Source organism: Nelusetta ayraudi, unplaced genomic scaffold, assembly GCF_046127955.1.
Source record: "Nelusetta ayraudi isolate G7.1 ecotype Tasmania unplaced genomic scaffold, CSIRO-AGI_Nayr_v1 ptg000002l, whole genome shotgun sequence".
Taxonomy (NCBI): domain Eukaryota; kingdom Metazoa; phylum Chordata; class Actinopteri; order Tetraodontiformes; family Monacanthidae; genus Nelusetta; species Nelusetta ayraudi.
In genome coordinates, this window is record NW_027466052.1 from 11,398,562 (window position 1) to 11,414,293 (window position 15,732).

A 15,732-nucleotide genomic window follows, 5' to 3' on the forward strand; every position below is an offset into this window, starting at 1 on the left:
GTACTTCCACTGACCAGATGCTTTATGCTCGACAATCCCCGGTCCCACATACGCTGATTCTGGAAATTTGTAATAAACTATTGATTATTTCCAAGGTTCTGTTTCCGCTTACTGTACACAAAGTCACGTAATTTAAATTGCAATGATTTTTTTTCTTCTTTTTTTTTTTTTTATTAAGCTCAGCACAGGGCTTATATTTTGCATCTTTCATGAGCAGCAATACGAAATACTGACCTGCACCTCTGGGGAAAAATCCACATACGCATCAGAAACACCGGCCCGTAACCGACGAATGTGGGAGGAATTTGTGCTTTTCGCAGCACTGCTCTCTATATATCTCGACTTCCTTCACCGCTGCATACGTCCTCCAACAATCAACATTTGTTTCATTTTTTTTTCCCACCCTCGTGCGTCGAGCGAAGGACGATGCGACACGAGGTCCAGTTGAATCGCCGGCAGTCTCGACACGCCGGCCCATCGCTCTGAATTCCTGTACGGAAAATGTTCATGCAACATTAAAAAGGGCTGAGGACAGCACGCGTCTGATGTCAGAGACTTTTTGACCTCTCGCTGCTCTTTGAGCGCAGCGGGACGCACAGCTGACAGCAAGCTTCTGCCGAGGGCGCCGATGGGATGCAGATTGAAGGCTGCCGTGATTAAACGGGTCTCGCCGCCCCATGGTGCCCTCCGTCTGATGCCAACTGCCAGTATGAAGGGAAAAAAGTGGAGCGTCGCTGGGTGGAAATGTGAAATTTAATGAAACAACAAAGCAGCGGAGCCTGATGCACAACGAAACATGATTCCTTTGGTCGTAAATGAGATGAGTAACATTAAAATAAAAAATGATCACCAAACTACAGTTTCACCCTGCAAGCAATTTAGAATCTCACGGCGGGATTTCAAGTAAAAACAACTACACTTTTACACTCGATCAAATACCGTTTTGCCTTCATTTATCCCATCGTTTATGTTAAAAAAAAAAAAAAAAAAAAGCTGCATTTACAACATAAACAGCCGGGCTCTTTTTTTTGTCTCCAGCCCCAAAAGCTATTTTTAGTCCTCGAAGATTTAGCGAGGCAAATTCCTGTGGAGGAAAGCGCACCACGGAGAAAGCCGCGGCGCTAGAGGCGATGCAGAAACACGGCCGCAAATGCGAGATGAATAAATCTCTCTCATGTGTAACATCATGTCCAAGGGTGCAAAATCCCCGAGCAGGAGGTTGTGATCTGTTTGCGTCGCCTCCAACGGTCGGCGGCCGCGGGGCTCTCGCCACAGTTTGAGCGGAAACCTCGCAACAAGTCGGTTAGAGTTGGGCGGAAGGGGGGGAGGGAGGGGGGGGAGGGGGCGGCGCTAATGGATTCCACGCCAGCCCAAAGAGAGAGGGAGAGAGAGAGAGAGAGAGGGCGGGAGACGCCGAGGCTAAAGGGGCTAAAGGGCCTGCGCGCTCGCGGACTCGTTAAGGGGGGAGGGGGGGGGGGGGGGGTCAGGCACTCGCACATTACACGATGTAAAGCGGCGGCTCGCTGATAGCCCGTATTAACCCGCAGCATGGCCGGCGTCACTGTGACAACAGGAACAAGAAGGGAGGGGGGGAAAAAATTACGTGTGACCCGTGACACACAAACACACACGGAGACGCGCGAACGGGCTTTTACCCCCTACCCCCCCCCTTCGTTTGCTTTGTGTTTACATCTTATCTTTATTCCCTCTTATTGCTCAGAGCGGTTCCTGTAATCTCAGACAGTCATGCGTGTTTTGCGTGCACATATGCTTGGCTCACACGTAAAAAATGTTTGTGTTATGTGAGCGTGTGTGTGTGTGTGTGTGTGTGTGTGCGTGCACGCGCTTGGGTTTAATGTGCAGAGTCCCTTTAAACGGTTTCCAAGTCCTACCCCCCTATTTCCACAGAAGTCCCTCAACAGGAGGGGAAGCTCTGCAGCTAGCCTAGGGACTGAGAACTGCACATTCGGCCTCTTTCTCTCATAGTGCGTGTGTGCGTATGCGCGCGTTTGAGTGTGTGTGTGTGTGTGTGTACGTGCATTGGGGGAGACTTTGAAGTTGATGTTTTCACTTTGTCGTCACGTTGAAACGTTGGTGCTGGGAGTCAACGAGAACTCCGAGCAGACGAGCGCGCTGACGGACCTGCTTTCAAAGCCGCCCCGCTCTCGTAACTAAATCACGTCTTGATGGATTCACGTGCTTCACGTTACGTACTGCATGTTATTCCTTTTGCAACTAAATGAATAAATTCCGGTCAATGGTGGCAGTTGGGTTCGCCAACATCCAACTGGATCGCATGCAGTGTTGTTGGGATAACTTCGTAAAAGTAATGCAACAACTGATTACTGATTACTCCTTAATCTAATTACTTCTTTTGCTACTTTCTTTCATGATTAATCGATTAGTAATTACTAATTCATTTAGTTCAAAAAGATAAAGTAACCGTTGCTCAGTGGTTTGGAATTAACTTTATTCAAGTACAAATTTTGCAATTCCAAATATTGCCTCTGTCCTCTTAACATGATTGAACGTTTGCTCTCTGAACACAAACTGCACATTTCACAGAACCAACTCGTGCACAGCACTGGTGCCTTTTGCACATGCAGCCCATATTGTTCAAATAATTAGAAGATTTTGGCAAAGTAACAAAATCGTTACTTGATCATGTGATTATGATATAATGACCAGTTTTGCCACAGTAATCCCGTTACATTACTCCATTACTCGAAAAGCAGTTTAATTACAGTAGTGGATTACTTAGTAATAGATTACGCTCCAACACTGATCGCATGGTGTGAATTCCAAAGAGGCCAGGAGGCCGAGAGCGCCACTCAGCTCCGTCTCCTGCACTTCTCGTTGCTCTCTGGGCAGTTCAAGCCTGATGCTGAGCAGCAAATAGGGCCTGGTGTCTGGCAGGTCACTCCCTATGGGCTGCAGCACTTAACCGCGGGGGGCGGTGGAGGAGCGCCGCCGGCGCTCCCGCCCTCCCTCTGAACGACGATCACCCCTTTAGAGTTGAAATATTCATCACCTAAAGCCTTTGGCACCGCGGCTGCTCAGCACATGCGCAGGTTCCGGCGAGGAGCACACGGAGGCATTTTCGACCGCTTGGCCAAAAAAATCCACGGCGGCGGATGCAGATGTGAGCGGGCCACTAGGGCGTGATGCTCACTGATGGTTTCCTGGGCCTCTGAGGACAGAATGTATTAATATTTCTGGAATGTTTCGTGGCAGAGAGGACGCTGTGGGCGATCACAGACTTTCAGGTTTGAATTTCAAAAAAAAATGAAATAAATAAAAAATCTCCTGCTGGGACCTCGATGCACCTGAATGCTAGATGTATTCAAAAGAGCACTTCTGTTAATAAAAGATGAAGCGCTTCAAGTCCGTCTCTTTTTTAATTCAGAGGCTAGTGGGATGTTTATCCTCTTCAGTGGCTGTGGCACGTTGGAGACAATGGTCAGGAAACGGAATCCCTCCTCCACTCTTTTTCAGTCCGCCCTTCGTCCTTGTTGCCGTCCTCCTCCACACACCCCCCCCCCTCCACACCTCTCCTCCACACCTCTCCTCCACCAGCCCCTTTGCATCCTCACTTAGCAAAGCCGCGTCTCTATTAGCGCGACGCTGCTTTTCACCGCACGCAGCTTTATTTTGGTTCTTTCCCTCCTGCCGTCCGCCCGCGTCTGTGTTCGGCCCTTTCCCGGCTCCTTGTGCTCTATCAGTGAGCCATTTGTTCGCACTAAGAGTTACATCTGGTCTCCTCTAATAAAGGAAAAGCGCTGAAAGATGTGTTAACAGAACTTGCCATGCGAAAGAGGAGCAGACAAAGAGAGATTGAGGCTGTTGAGGCTGAGATAAAGACGGGAGAGAACAAGGACGGGGAAATAAAGAAGGGTGCAGCAGGGTGAAGCAGGAACAGAGCAAAGGCAGGAAAGACCGTTGAAAGACCCATATCTGATAAATAACTTTTATTCTTACTTGCGATCCGTTTAATCAGCCCAGTGATTGTAGGTTTGATTCCGGCATATGGAGGAGTTTCCGACGGCTTTTTTCAAAAGCGAGCCACAATGAAGTGAATCTAAAACGTCCCCGTCGCAGCCTGATGGACCTTGACAGAGCACCATAGTGTGCTCAGCGCTCAATGCAGCTTTGACAAGTCAGTGAGACGGCAAAAAAAAAAAAAAAAAAAAAAAGTTACAACGGGGGTAAAAAGCTGCCTTTGAGGGGGGGGCCTTCAGACGTCAGGGGGTTTATGCAAGTTAGGTTTGGGAACTTGTCACCTTTTATAAAGCAGGATTCAATTCATACACTGCATTCCAAACTGACTGCCCTATGACTGAGTGAAGTTCCTCTACGACGCTTTATTTTGAAAATCGCACATTGGAATGTTCTGTTTGCAAGCTCACACCTGTGAGCAGAGCACAGTTAGCACTCGCGGTCTCCCGCACCCCCTCCCCCCCAAAAAAATAAAAATAAAAACAGCGGAGGGAGAATTAATGAATGAATGTTTTTTTTGACATTGCTACCGAAAGTAACTTTTAACTCATTTATGGCGTGTGTTTGTCCCGCACGTGTGAATCATCTCGACCTAGCTTAATATCAGCTCGTTGTCCTGACTCGTCGCTGGTTGCGATTTCAGATGAGTATTTGAAAGTATTTTCAGAAGAAGAGAAACATTCCCGAGGACGAGGGTCAGGTAACAAAAGGACGCTCATTGTTGTGGTGATGTCGAGCGTCACGCTCCGAGGAGTAGAAATAACCAAATGTTTAATGGCAAGCGTTGCATTTTAATGTTGAGATACCGATTTCAGCTACTGAATCAGGAAGGATCAGTTGAGACAGTGAGTGGAGGAGAGAAGGCTGGAGACGCAGAGCAGGAGGGTGCACAGTGCAGGGACGGAGGAGAGGTCCCAAGTAAGAAAAAAAAGCAAAGGCAGTGAATCTGGCTGGGACCCAACATGGATAGAAATGGCAAAGTTCAGCCCCTGGCTGTCCCACACAGATGAAGGCAACCTCTTGCGTGAGTTCCCGTGTGAGAGAGCCCTCAAATTGTTCTTTAAAAAAATCAAGAAAAATCCAGTGTTCTCAGAAAGGATGCGATCTTTGCAAGTAGATTTTTGATTTTTGTTCTTCTGGGAAAAAATAAATAAACTGTTAGTTATAAAAATTCTTATTTGTCATCATTATAAAACAATTTTGGTGCCGAGCGGCAGTGGCACGACATGGCGCGGCTGTCCGCCTCCCATGCAGGCCACCACCACAGCTTTAAGAAATCCTAGGGGAGACCCTGATCTAGTATTATGGTTTATATGCATAGCAGCTCTGCAGCTTTCAATTGAAAACTCTGTGAACTTGAAAAATGTAAAAAGAAAAAAAAATTTGGAAGCCAGATCGGCTTTGCCAGTCCGGCTGCAATCATCTTGAGTGAGAAATAATAATTCCTGAAAAATATATATGGTTTAATTTGCACAATGGCTCATGAACACATTCCACATGTCGTTGATCTCTCTGCGATTTGCAGCTGATTCAAATCTCTAATTTGTCACAAATATTTTCCATGGTGACATGCATTGAAAGTGTCAGGGCCACCATGTTGAGTGCAGAAATTGCTTCTGTGAGGGAATTGCATTGACCTTTCTCGTTTTGAATAATTCAGTCATGCACGCGTACTGTGTCATATTTTTCCTTCACCCAGTTTGAAAACCCCCAGCAAAGCTGCGTCATTCATGTTGCACCAAGGCTCCGACACTGTCAGCATTGCATTTGATGACCGGCTTCCTTTGTAGCTGAGATTCATTTACTTTTGTGTCCTTCAAAAGATTGTGTACACAGCGATGGAAGCGAATAAAACACTGTCCTTCACCAACTGACCCCGTCTGCATCAGACCTATGATGCTGTGTACCCGACTAGTCTGACTAGAATTCAGCCTTCAGGCAACATGCTGATCTCTCCGTCTAAAAAACATCATCAATGAAGGTTTAACTGCACACAGTTAAGGTTCAAAACTCTTGTGTAATAAAACCACAGCCATGTTTTCATTTCAGCTACGTTTGGAAGTAAGTCTAGCTTAGCCAAGTTGTTGTTACATTTCAATTCCTTCCCCTTATACAAAACCTCAGCTTGTATTTTTCAAACGAGCCCTTGGCCCAGGCCACACAGCATAGTGTCTGAACTTCAACCCTGTTAGAATCAGCCTTAACTTTATAAGATGCGCTTTTTTTCTGGAGCTCTTCAGCCACTGTTAAGCAACTTGTGTGAGCAACGATTGCCCTTCAATCGGCGCCACTGCATGGTAATGAAAAACATCACAGAGTTATGCAGCGCTTGGGACTGCCATGGACCGATCAGGAATGCAGCTGTAACCTCAGCTGACGTAAGAATCAGAAAATGTTGTTCTTTTATTTTTATTTATTTTATTTTAGATTTTGATTTGCCAGTTCTAAGAAACCAGCACTTGACTACCATTTTTTTAATGGGCATTTTGTAGGAAAAGGACAGTAATCAAACTGAAACATGTACCGTAGAATAGTTGGCATGTAAGAATCACACTGTAGAGTAGGGATGTGCCATACCACTGTGACTTTGATCAAATACCAAGTAATACTAGGGCTAAAATCTCGATACCAATACCAATATTAATACTTTTAGATGCGTACAATAAACATTTGCGATATGAAAACTTCATTTGATTCATCTATGAAAAATAAAACGTACTTTTGATGTACAAAGATGTTTTTAATGAGAACTAAAACTTGTCACTTGTCAATATACAGTAAATAGCTGCACGTTTGCATTTAATAAAAAGTAAAACAGGAGGTTTGCAAATCGTTTCCCGTCGCCTGAGATGTAAAACGGGACCTCAAACTCGTCTGGCTTTATAACTTACAGTGAAACTAATCTGCTTAGAGATGTAAGGAAGAGCTAAGCTCTTATTAGACTGCACACAACAGCATTTATATAAAATAAATGTACAGTTTGCTTTGCATCTCCCTGCATCCGCAGACACCACATCATTTGATTTTCCATATGCACGTTCGCATCCGCAAAGCCTGGGAAATCCATTCACAACAAGGCGCTGAGAGGGAACGGCATTAGCAGGGAGACATGTCGGAAAGAAGCAAACGGGCGCGTGAACTCAAACTGCACAAAGCACACGCGTGCGCGCGCGTACACGCAATCACGGCGACTCCCGAGGCGAAAAGCACACTCCGGCGTCCCCGGGGACCCGAGTCGGAGCGACGGAAAGAGGAGGAAAAATAAAAGCGCTTCCTAGAAAATAGCGCTTTGCTTTCACCTCGGCGCAAAGAGAAATGGCACACGGCCAGAGTAAACAAAACACGCACACGCCGTGATTTGCCATGTTGATGGTGGGAGTAAAACCCTTACTCACACGTCACACTCTGGAGCCAGCGCAGGATGCAGTTGTACTGTATAGCTGGTCTCAGGAGTTCCGCCTCGCTATTTAGAGTTCATGATTCATAGATGAACTCTCCTGCGAGCTTAAAAGAACCGCGTGTGTGTGTGTGTGTGTGTGTGTGTGTGTGTGTGTGTGTGTGTGCTAGCGCGTGCTTGATTGCATGCATGCATCCGCGCATGTGTTTGCATCTACTAAAGGTCACACTGAGCAATTGTGTCACAGCCCAACAAGCTTGCCGACGTGCCCCAGTCTTGTACAACGTGTTCATTAGATCCATGCGAGTCTCGGGGAAAAAACAGCGCGCAGTCAAAGGGTCAACGCAAGCATCGGCGCCGCCGACACCGACTTCTCACTATAAGAGCCAAGAGGAGCGCGCAGCCACAGAGGGATGGCCGAGACAGCAGCTCCGGGCTGCCAGCTATGAGACGCCCACACAAAATAGAAACATGAATAGTTAATCTCCTAAATCAAAAGTAGGGCTTAGCCGTGTACTTCCTACTGGCACGGACGTCACTGCTTGCTCAGTTTATTTTAACTGGCAGCAGTTTGCTTCTTTGATTCCTGCACGGGAAAAAAAAAAAAACTTTTCTTCAGCAACTAATTGTTTTAAGCCCAAATAAACAACATATGAGTTCTGGATCATAGACGGACGGAGCGGTTCAGAGAAAGTAGGGCAAAATAACTTGACCAATGTTTTCATCCTTTTTCCTTTTCCTATCGAACAACATCCATTCAAGCACCAAGTCTCAAACACTCAGCCGTTTTTTTAAATTCACTGTTACTATTAATCAGATTTGCTGTTGTTTTGTCTTGTTTTGTTTTTTTTCCAGCACGCTTCAGTCGCTGTTCTATGGAGGTGGAAACTGTCAATCAGCGGCGGCACCCTTCAGGCATCACACGCGCAGCCTCACACGCAGCCTTACCTTCATACACGGCTTTGAAGCCCTGCGCGCTGACGGCAAAGTCTGTGGTGAACCACAAGGCCAGTATAGATCCGCTGCTCACTATAGGCGAAGGCAGCATGAATCCGGACAACCTGAGAAACAAACAAACAAACAAGGGGGAAAAAAAAGGACATGTTCCAAGTTAAATGATGATAAAGCATCTCCGACAAGCAACATTGACCGTTCACTTGCGCACGCGCGGAAGCAAGATTGTTGACGAGGCTGCGGCCACACGAGGCTGAAATGCAGCACAAAAAAAAAAAAAAATGAAAAATTAAGAAGAACAACACAGCGCTTGCCAAAAAAGAAGTGTGATAGTGACTCGCAGAAGTGGGAGAGTGGGAGCTCACTCAGAGTGGCAGGAGAGGCTAAGGTGTGAAAATGTTACCAAAGTGTTCACATGATAAAAAACACTTTCAGCGATAATGAATCTTAATGTTATTCTACAGGTTTGCGAGCTAAACTGCAGCGTGTGTTATGTTTGCTTTGCTCTGAATTTTTTTACATTTATTTTCAAACAATAAATTCATTTACAATTAATTTTACATGCAATGGCACTCTAAGCTGCTTCTAGGGCAGGCGTGGGCAAAACTACGGCCCAGGGGCCATATGCGGCCCGTTGAGTTTTTTTAATTCAGCCCGCCAGACTTGAAGAAATGATATTAATAGTCAGTAAATAATAAAATGGCTTTATTGCATCCATTTTCCCAGTGTTTAAAGAGTCAATTCCATCCATCCATCCATCCATCTTCTATACCCGCTTATTCCTATTCAGGGTCACGGGGGTCTGCTGGAGCCTATCCCAGCTGTCTTAGGGCAAAGGCAGGGTGAGTCAATTCCATAAAGAGCTAAATACCGTGGGGCTTCAAAGACGCTGATTTTGTCGTAACTTTGCTTTTACTCATTTTCAATTGACACTAAAGAAAGTTTTCTACATACTCCATGATATATTTTTCCTGCTGCTCCAGCCCCTCTGTTGAATTATAGAACCCAATTTGGCCCACCAGTCAAAAGGTTTGGCCACCCCTGTTCTAGATGGATCTAAATGTTACAATCAACTTAATGAGCATTTATTTCATTGGTAAATCTATGAGTTGATGCTGACTAGTAGATATAGATTTTCTGATGAGGTTTACACATTTTCGAAACTCCTCCATGTTGTTAACTTCACTCAGTCGCTGTGAATTCAAGTGAAGCTGCCCGAGAAAATTTCTCAGACAAGAGCCAGACTAAAAATTCATTCGGAAACCCAGTTCCAACAGTTGCTATTCACAACCCTGAAGCCAGAGACCCTGAAGCCTCGTCTGCGATCAAATTCATTCCATCAAGCTTTTTTTCGTTTTTTTGTGCCTTTTCGACCACGACCAGTCAACCTTGAGTAATGCAAAATAGTGGATTTTGCCCTGATACCTTGAAGTGATCACTTCAGCTCAACAGGCTAATGGAGGTGGTCGCTAACTAGCTGAGGAGAGAGTCAGTTCCAAGAACCAAACTATTCTGATAAAACCCATTTATATAATAAACTAATAGTTATATTGATTTATAAAGAAATCAGATCATTGAATTTTCTGCATGTTCGACAGGGGAAAATCACATTTGATGTCAGGGGGGTTCAGCTATGCATCGATTAAAAAATAAATAAATAAATAACATAAAAATAAAAAACTTTTTTATGTTAAAAGCACGCAGGCTTGAAGTGGACACTGGCCTCTTCATAAATGCTGCAGGAGGCTACACATTACAAGGAGTTCTTTGGCCAAAAAAACATCCCTAACTAAGGAGGTGAGAAGAATACAACAAATACTGCAATGACTCACTTTCAATTGTTGAGCTATCCCTGAACATTTTTTAGCCTCTTAAAAATACCATGAATCTATAAATAATCAATGTGATTATTTTTGTTGCTCTTAGTGATGGAATTTCAGCAAAGGAACACTCTAAAGTTAAGTTTTCTCACACACACACACACAAAACCAACCCACATTTTTTTCCTTGACAGATAAGCATTCTCCAGCATATTTCTTATTGCCATCCCTCACTGGAAGAAAAATCTGCGCCCTAAATGGAGGACTGACAGCTGGGAATTCATGCTCATATGTTGTAAACATGCGCGCACACGCGCGCACACACACACACACACACACACATAGGCAGTCATATCAGTGAGTCAGGCAGTTCGTCAGTCAGGTAATGAGTGGTAATCGTCTCGCTGTCACTGTGCTGACACACCAACATGATTCTAGTCACAACACACACACACACACACACACACACACACACACACACACCGTCCAGCTCACTCCACATCCCAGTCAAAATGATCCTATGGCTGTTTGACATTTATGAAAAAACAAGCGATCCGCTTTCGGACTATGTGACCATTAAGCTCGTCGGTCAACTGGCCGGCCAGTCAAGCGGCTTATGAAAGCAGACAGCTACTCCGACAGCTACGTCGACAGGCCGGCCAGTTGGCCTTTACAGTCAAGCGACCAGCGAGCCAGCTTGCCTGTGTGCATTTCTGTGGCCTGGTCTATCTGTCTGACTGCCCATCTGTATCTCGCCGCTTAGCATTTGGTCTCCCGCTCCGGCTGCCAGTCCATCATTCCGCTGGCATGTCTGATGTCAACATGCTCTCATACCGCTGGAGTTGTTCTTTGCTTTGTATGGCTACATGGTCAGAATGACAACAAGGAAGCTTTTTTTTTTTAAATGCCGTTTGTGAAAACAAGCGTGAAAAACGTGAAAAAACTAGCGTGACTGAGATCCAGTAAATCCCAACTCAACGGCTGTGTGAAAAATTTCCTTGTATAGGGTGAAAGACGGACAGGACTACATAAAACCTTTTTGTGGAGTAAATGGCCCTGCTAAGAAGCTATAATTCAATATTGGGGAAAAAAAAAAAAAGTAAAATATAAAAAAGATTGTGTTAAAGCATAATTTGAGACATACCATAAAAATAAGATAATACATGCAAGAGGCAACCATGTCGAAAATATTTTCCAAACAGCTTAAAGCTACCGCTCTTAAGATTAGGAAACAAATACTGTTGAAAGGAGCAGACGAGGCTCCAAAAATGTAGGAATTTCAGCGCTAAGTTCGCTGTTAAGCTAAAAATAGCCCAAGTCTGTTACCCTCTCAACACCACCACTATATCAGTTAGCTTGAGAACACAGATGAATGTGAATACAATAAAAAAATAGACAGCTGGAGTTGCACAAAGTGCTGGTCTGGTGTCCCTGAAAAGAGTCTTTCAGTGACATTCTAGAAAGAGACCGTCGTGTGAAAACAACAAAAAAAACTCACTTGTTTATCCACTTAAAACGGTTTAAATCATTAATCATTATAGTCATCTGGTAAACAACCTCTACAAGATGCCAAGCACGCACATTAATGTCAGTAATTCAACTTTGGCTGGAAGTCACAACTCATCAGTGAAATCAGGCCTGTAAAAAAATACCAAGCATCAGAATGTATATTTATGAGACAAATTGACACTAAATAGACTTTTATCACAAGATTAGGCATTGTAAAATAGTTTGAAGGCACATGAACTACATCAAAGCTTGGACATCTTCGGTTAAGTTAATAATAAATAAATGGTCACGTGACAGAAATCTGGCTGAGCTTGACAAACAGCGGCGTTCGTATCCTTGAACAGTTGAATAGCCTCTTGGTGTCTCTTCACCTCTGACCAGACACCTCATGCCAACTATTCCACTAATACTCTGGAGATACTGCATTTCTTTTCTAGATCAAGCAAGAGCCAGGTTGGATTTCAAAGGTCAGGCTCATCTTGCCTTTGAAGTTGACGTTGGCATCTCAGGTTGTTCAGTGCCGGTGATCACAATGTCAGCCTCTTTTTTCCTCCCTGAACGCTTCAACTGTTCAGCAGGTTCACCTCGCGCCCCCTGATGTGTGAAGGCGTCCGACTTTCTTAAAGAACCTACGCCCCTGCTGAGGAAAAGATGGTCAAGTTCTTCTTGATGTTCCACTTACATGTATGCGTCCCCCTTGAGGAGCCAGTGTTTAAGCATTGAAGGGAAAGGTTTCTGACCGTTTGTGGTCTCTTTGTTAGTGTGGCACTAAAGCCAGAATACCAGCCTGCGGATCTTTTATTCAACACTGAACTGCCCTCCACTCACATTCTTCAGTACGTGTTCTCTATATTCATAGCTATCCAAAGCTATCACCCTACAGTTTGCCCAGGATTAAAAGTCAATCACTGCCAATCATGATGGAATCACATTTAAATAATCGTTTGGCATTTTCTACTATTCACCCAGCCAATCTTGGTCAGGCTGGTGGTTTGGCCTGGCTTTCCATTAACAGCGAGCTGCAACACATATTGCTGTCAGGGTTGAGTACATAAGTTGGGATGGAATATTAGATCAAAACATTGTCACTTTTGTGATATTCTTCAAAGGGACTTGAAAGAGTCAAGGAATGATGGTGCAAAGTCACAGAGGTAATTCACAGTGACAAGTCGGGAATTTCTGGCAATTTTCTTCAGTGTTGTTAATTTATTCTGCAGGCAGAGTATAAATGTAACCAATACGTACCTCAAGCTATGGCAAAGGCTAGGCTGGGACGGCAAACTCAACTTGTTCATCTTCAAACGTTCGCTCAATGTCCCTCTACATCAGCGACTGACGCGGACGTTGACCAAAAGTGGCTGAATTTATTTCAAAGAAAACTGTTCCTCAGGTCATGCATTTTTATCTGTGGAGGCCATGACAACCAACAAATCAATTCTGATGCTGGCAGCCTGGAGAATTGAACAGCCTGGGTCTAATTGCGCCTTAGGAATAGGAATTGTTGACATGTGTGTTTGTGTGTGTGTGTGTGTGTGTGTGTGTGTGTGTGTGTGTGTGTTATTATGTATTTGACAGACATGACAGACAAAAAGACACTTACTGCAATGCTAAAATGATCAATGAGGGCCAAGAAAATGGAAAAAAAAAACCACATCAAATTTCCACTTACAATGTGAAGGAGAAACAGATTAGTGAAAGACTCGGGTCTCTTGAAGGATCTGGACATTGAGCTAGAGACTCTTTTCTGTTAAGTCCTTTATAGGAATGAAAACAGGAAAGTGAATCAAACAAATATTTCAAACTGACTGAGCAAGAGAGCTTCTGTTTGGCCCGCAAAGCTGCGTTTCTCCCAACAATAGCAGCAATTTGTGTCTTTGGATCCACATATATTTACCAGCGCTGACATCTGTGAAAACAATCCATCTTAAACAAACCAAAGACAAGACTAGTGTAAACTCATAAAGCAAATATTACTACTTTCCATCATGCAGAACAGTGGCTTCTCCTTGCCAATGCCAGAGACAAGCTGCACTCGTGCTGTAGATGTATGCTCCTGGCCCAAACTATTTGTTTCAACCTGTCACTGTGGGAGAGTAATCCTTTTCTTTGCAAGCCGTGTGACAGAGCACCAGTCTATCAGTGACACCACACAGCTCAAAGTAAACGGTTGGAGGAGTCACGCCGCCATGCAAAGGACAGGGACAAACTGGGAAAGAAAAGGCAGGATGCAAACAGTAATGCTAAATAAAGGGAAATGACACGAATGTATAAACACGCCTATTGTTGATAAGGAAGACATTACATGTGGAAAAGAGATGCAACAGAATGAGGACATGGAACTGAAAAGCATACTATGAGATTTGCCTTTGGATTTTGGCTGTGTTCACTGTGCTTCATTTTATAGACTGTCAAAAAAATATGCTGGCTGAAGTAGAGTGGCACGAGCCCAGCGGTGTTCTACAACTCAAATGTGTGGATGAAAATTGGGAAGTTAGAACAATGCACAACAAACACAGCTCTAATGGAATGAATTTTAATTTTAGGAGGTGGGAAACAGTATTTGGATTTTATTTCTCCTTTCCTCTTTTTCCCCTACTTGGAACAAGGTGAGATGTCAGTGCTCTGGTTTGAGGGAAAGACATGAGGCAGAGCTGGAGGCAGATTAGCATCCTGAGCTCCTCTTTGGGAGGGACCAGGATGGACAGGATCAGGTATGAGGGCATCAGAGGGACGGTGCATCTTAGATGTGGTGGAGATAAAGCCAGAGGGGCTGGACCGAGATGGTTCGGACATGTCCAGAGGAAGGACGTGGGAATATATCTGTGGAAGGATGCTGAGGTTGGAACTGCTTGGCGGGAGGTCGAGAGGAAGAGCAAAGAGGAGATTTATGGATGTAGGACATGAAGTCAGTCGGTGTGAGAGAAGAGGATTCCGGGGACTAGAGGGTTAGATGGAGGCAGATGATTAGCTGTGGTCTCCTCTGAAGGGCACACCTCAAAGGATAAGAAGGCGATGGTGGTTTCGGGCAAGGACAACAGTGTTAGTGTGTAAATATCTTTATTTTCCCTGTTGTAGTTCTTTTGAAAGATATTTTGTTTCATTCATGGGTAATTTGGTCTTCTGGCTAATTATAGACCACTGGTTTCCGTGCCATTTACCCACAGCGAGCTATACTCTCCCACCGTGTCAGGGTTGCTGTTGTTTCTTTCTTTTAAAAGATCCTCTTTCAGCTTAATTGTCAGACTTAATGATATTGTCTTTTTGACTTCCGCAAAGCGAAGGAGGGAGAAGAGAGGAGATCCCACGTGCAAGAGAGATGATTGAAAATGAGTCATTGTGCATTTGTGTAATACATACGATTGTTAGTATTTTTCTGCTATCAGAGACACAAATATTTTTAAATGTTGGCTTCATACCATTATGTTTTGAAGTAAACTTGAGAGGTGGGTGACAACAGGGTGACGCCAGCTGATAAAACGCGTCACACACACGCCCGTGTGACCTTCTGAGCAAGACGGAAGTTTCCGTCAAAACATGTAAAGGCATAAAGACAACGCGACAGAGATACATGAACAGCAGGTGCAATCATGCAGGCGCCGTCTGAGCGACAGGAAGCGGAAGGAAGCCGCCAAAAGGCCAGAGCGGATCTATAAAGCGGCTGCTTTGGCACTGTTAAGAGCACTGCTCAAAGGTGACAAGGCAGTAGGTGGCACTTGTGTGTGATGAGAGAGTAAGAACCCTGCTGATTCTCTGGTGTCCCCGAGCGATGCCCTGCTGGGAACCCCTGCACTGTTTGTCAAGCTGTCTGTCAAACGGCAAGTGTTTACAGGCACCTGGGTGAGCCGGGCTGTTGCAGGCACACAGGTAAGACTTTGATTCTCTTTATTCTATTGATTTATTTGGATTTTCTCTTTGCATGGGGTTGGAGGCCGCCATTTCTGTTGTCGAAAGCGCTGTGTGATGTTTCACACTGTGAAGTGCAACTCAAATAGGGCTTCATCAACTGACTTGTACCAATGATGTGCGCACATACTTTATGTGTGCACTTGAACTCAG

The 15,732-nt window shown here is 44.6% G+C and overlaps 1 protein-coding gene across 2 annotated transcripts in view; it reads right to left on the bottom strand.

Moving 5' to 3' along the window:
* The window catches only part of LOC142886795 (CUB and sushi domain-containing protein 1), a 237,083-nt gene that overhangs the window by 199,536 nt on the left and 21,815 nt on the right, over window positions 1-15,732 (bottom strand). For both annotated transcript variants that reach the window (XM_076023968.1, XM_076023957.1), the window contains exon 2: window positions 8,342-8,454. In XM_076023968.1, coding sequence (XP_075880083.1) covers window positions 8,342-8,454 — 113 coding nt within the window. The remainder of the gene's footprint in view (window positions 1-8,341; window positions 8,455-15,732) is intronic.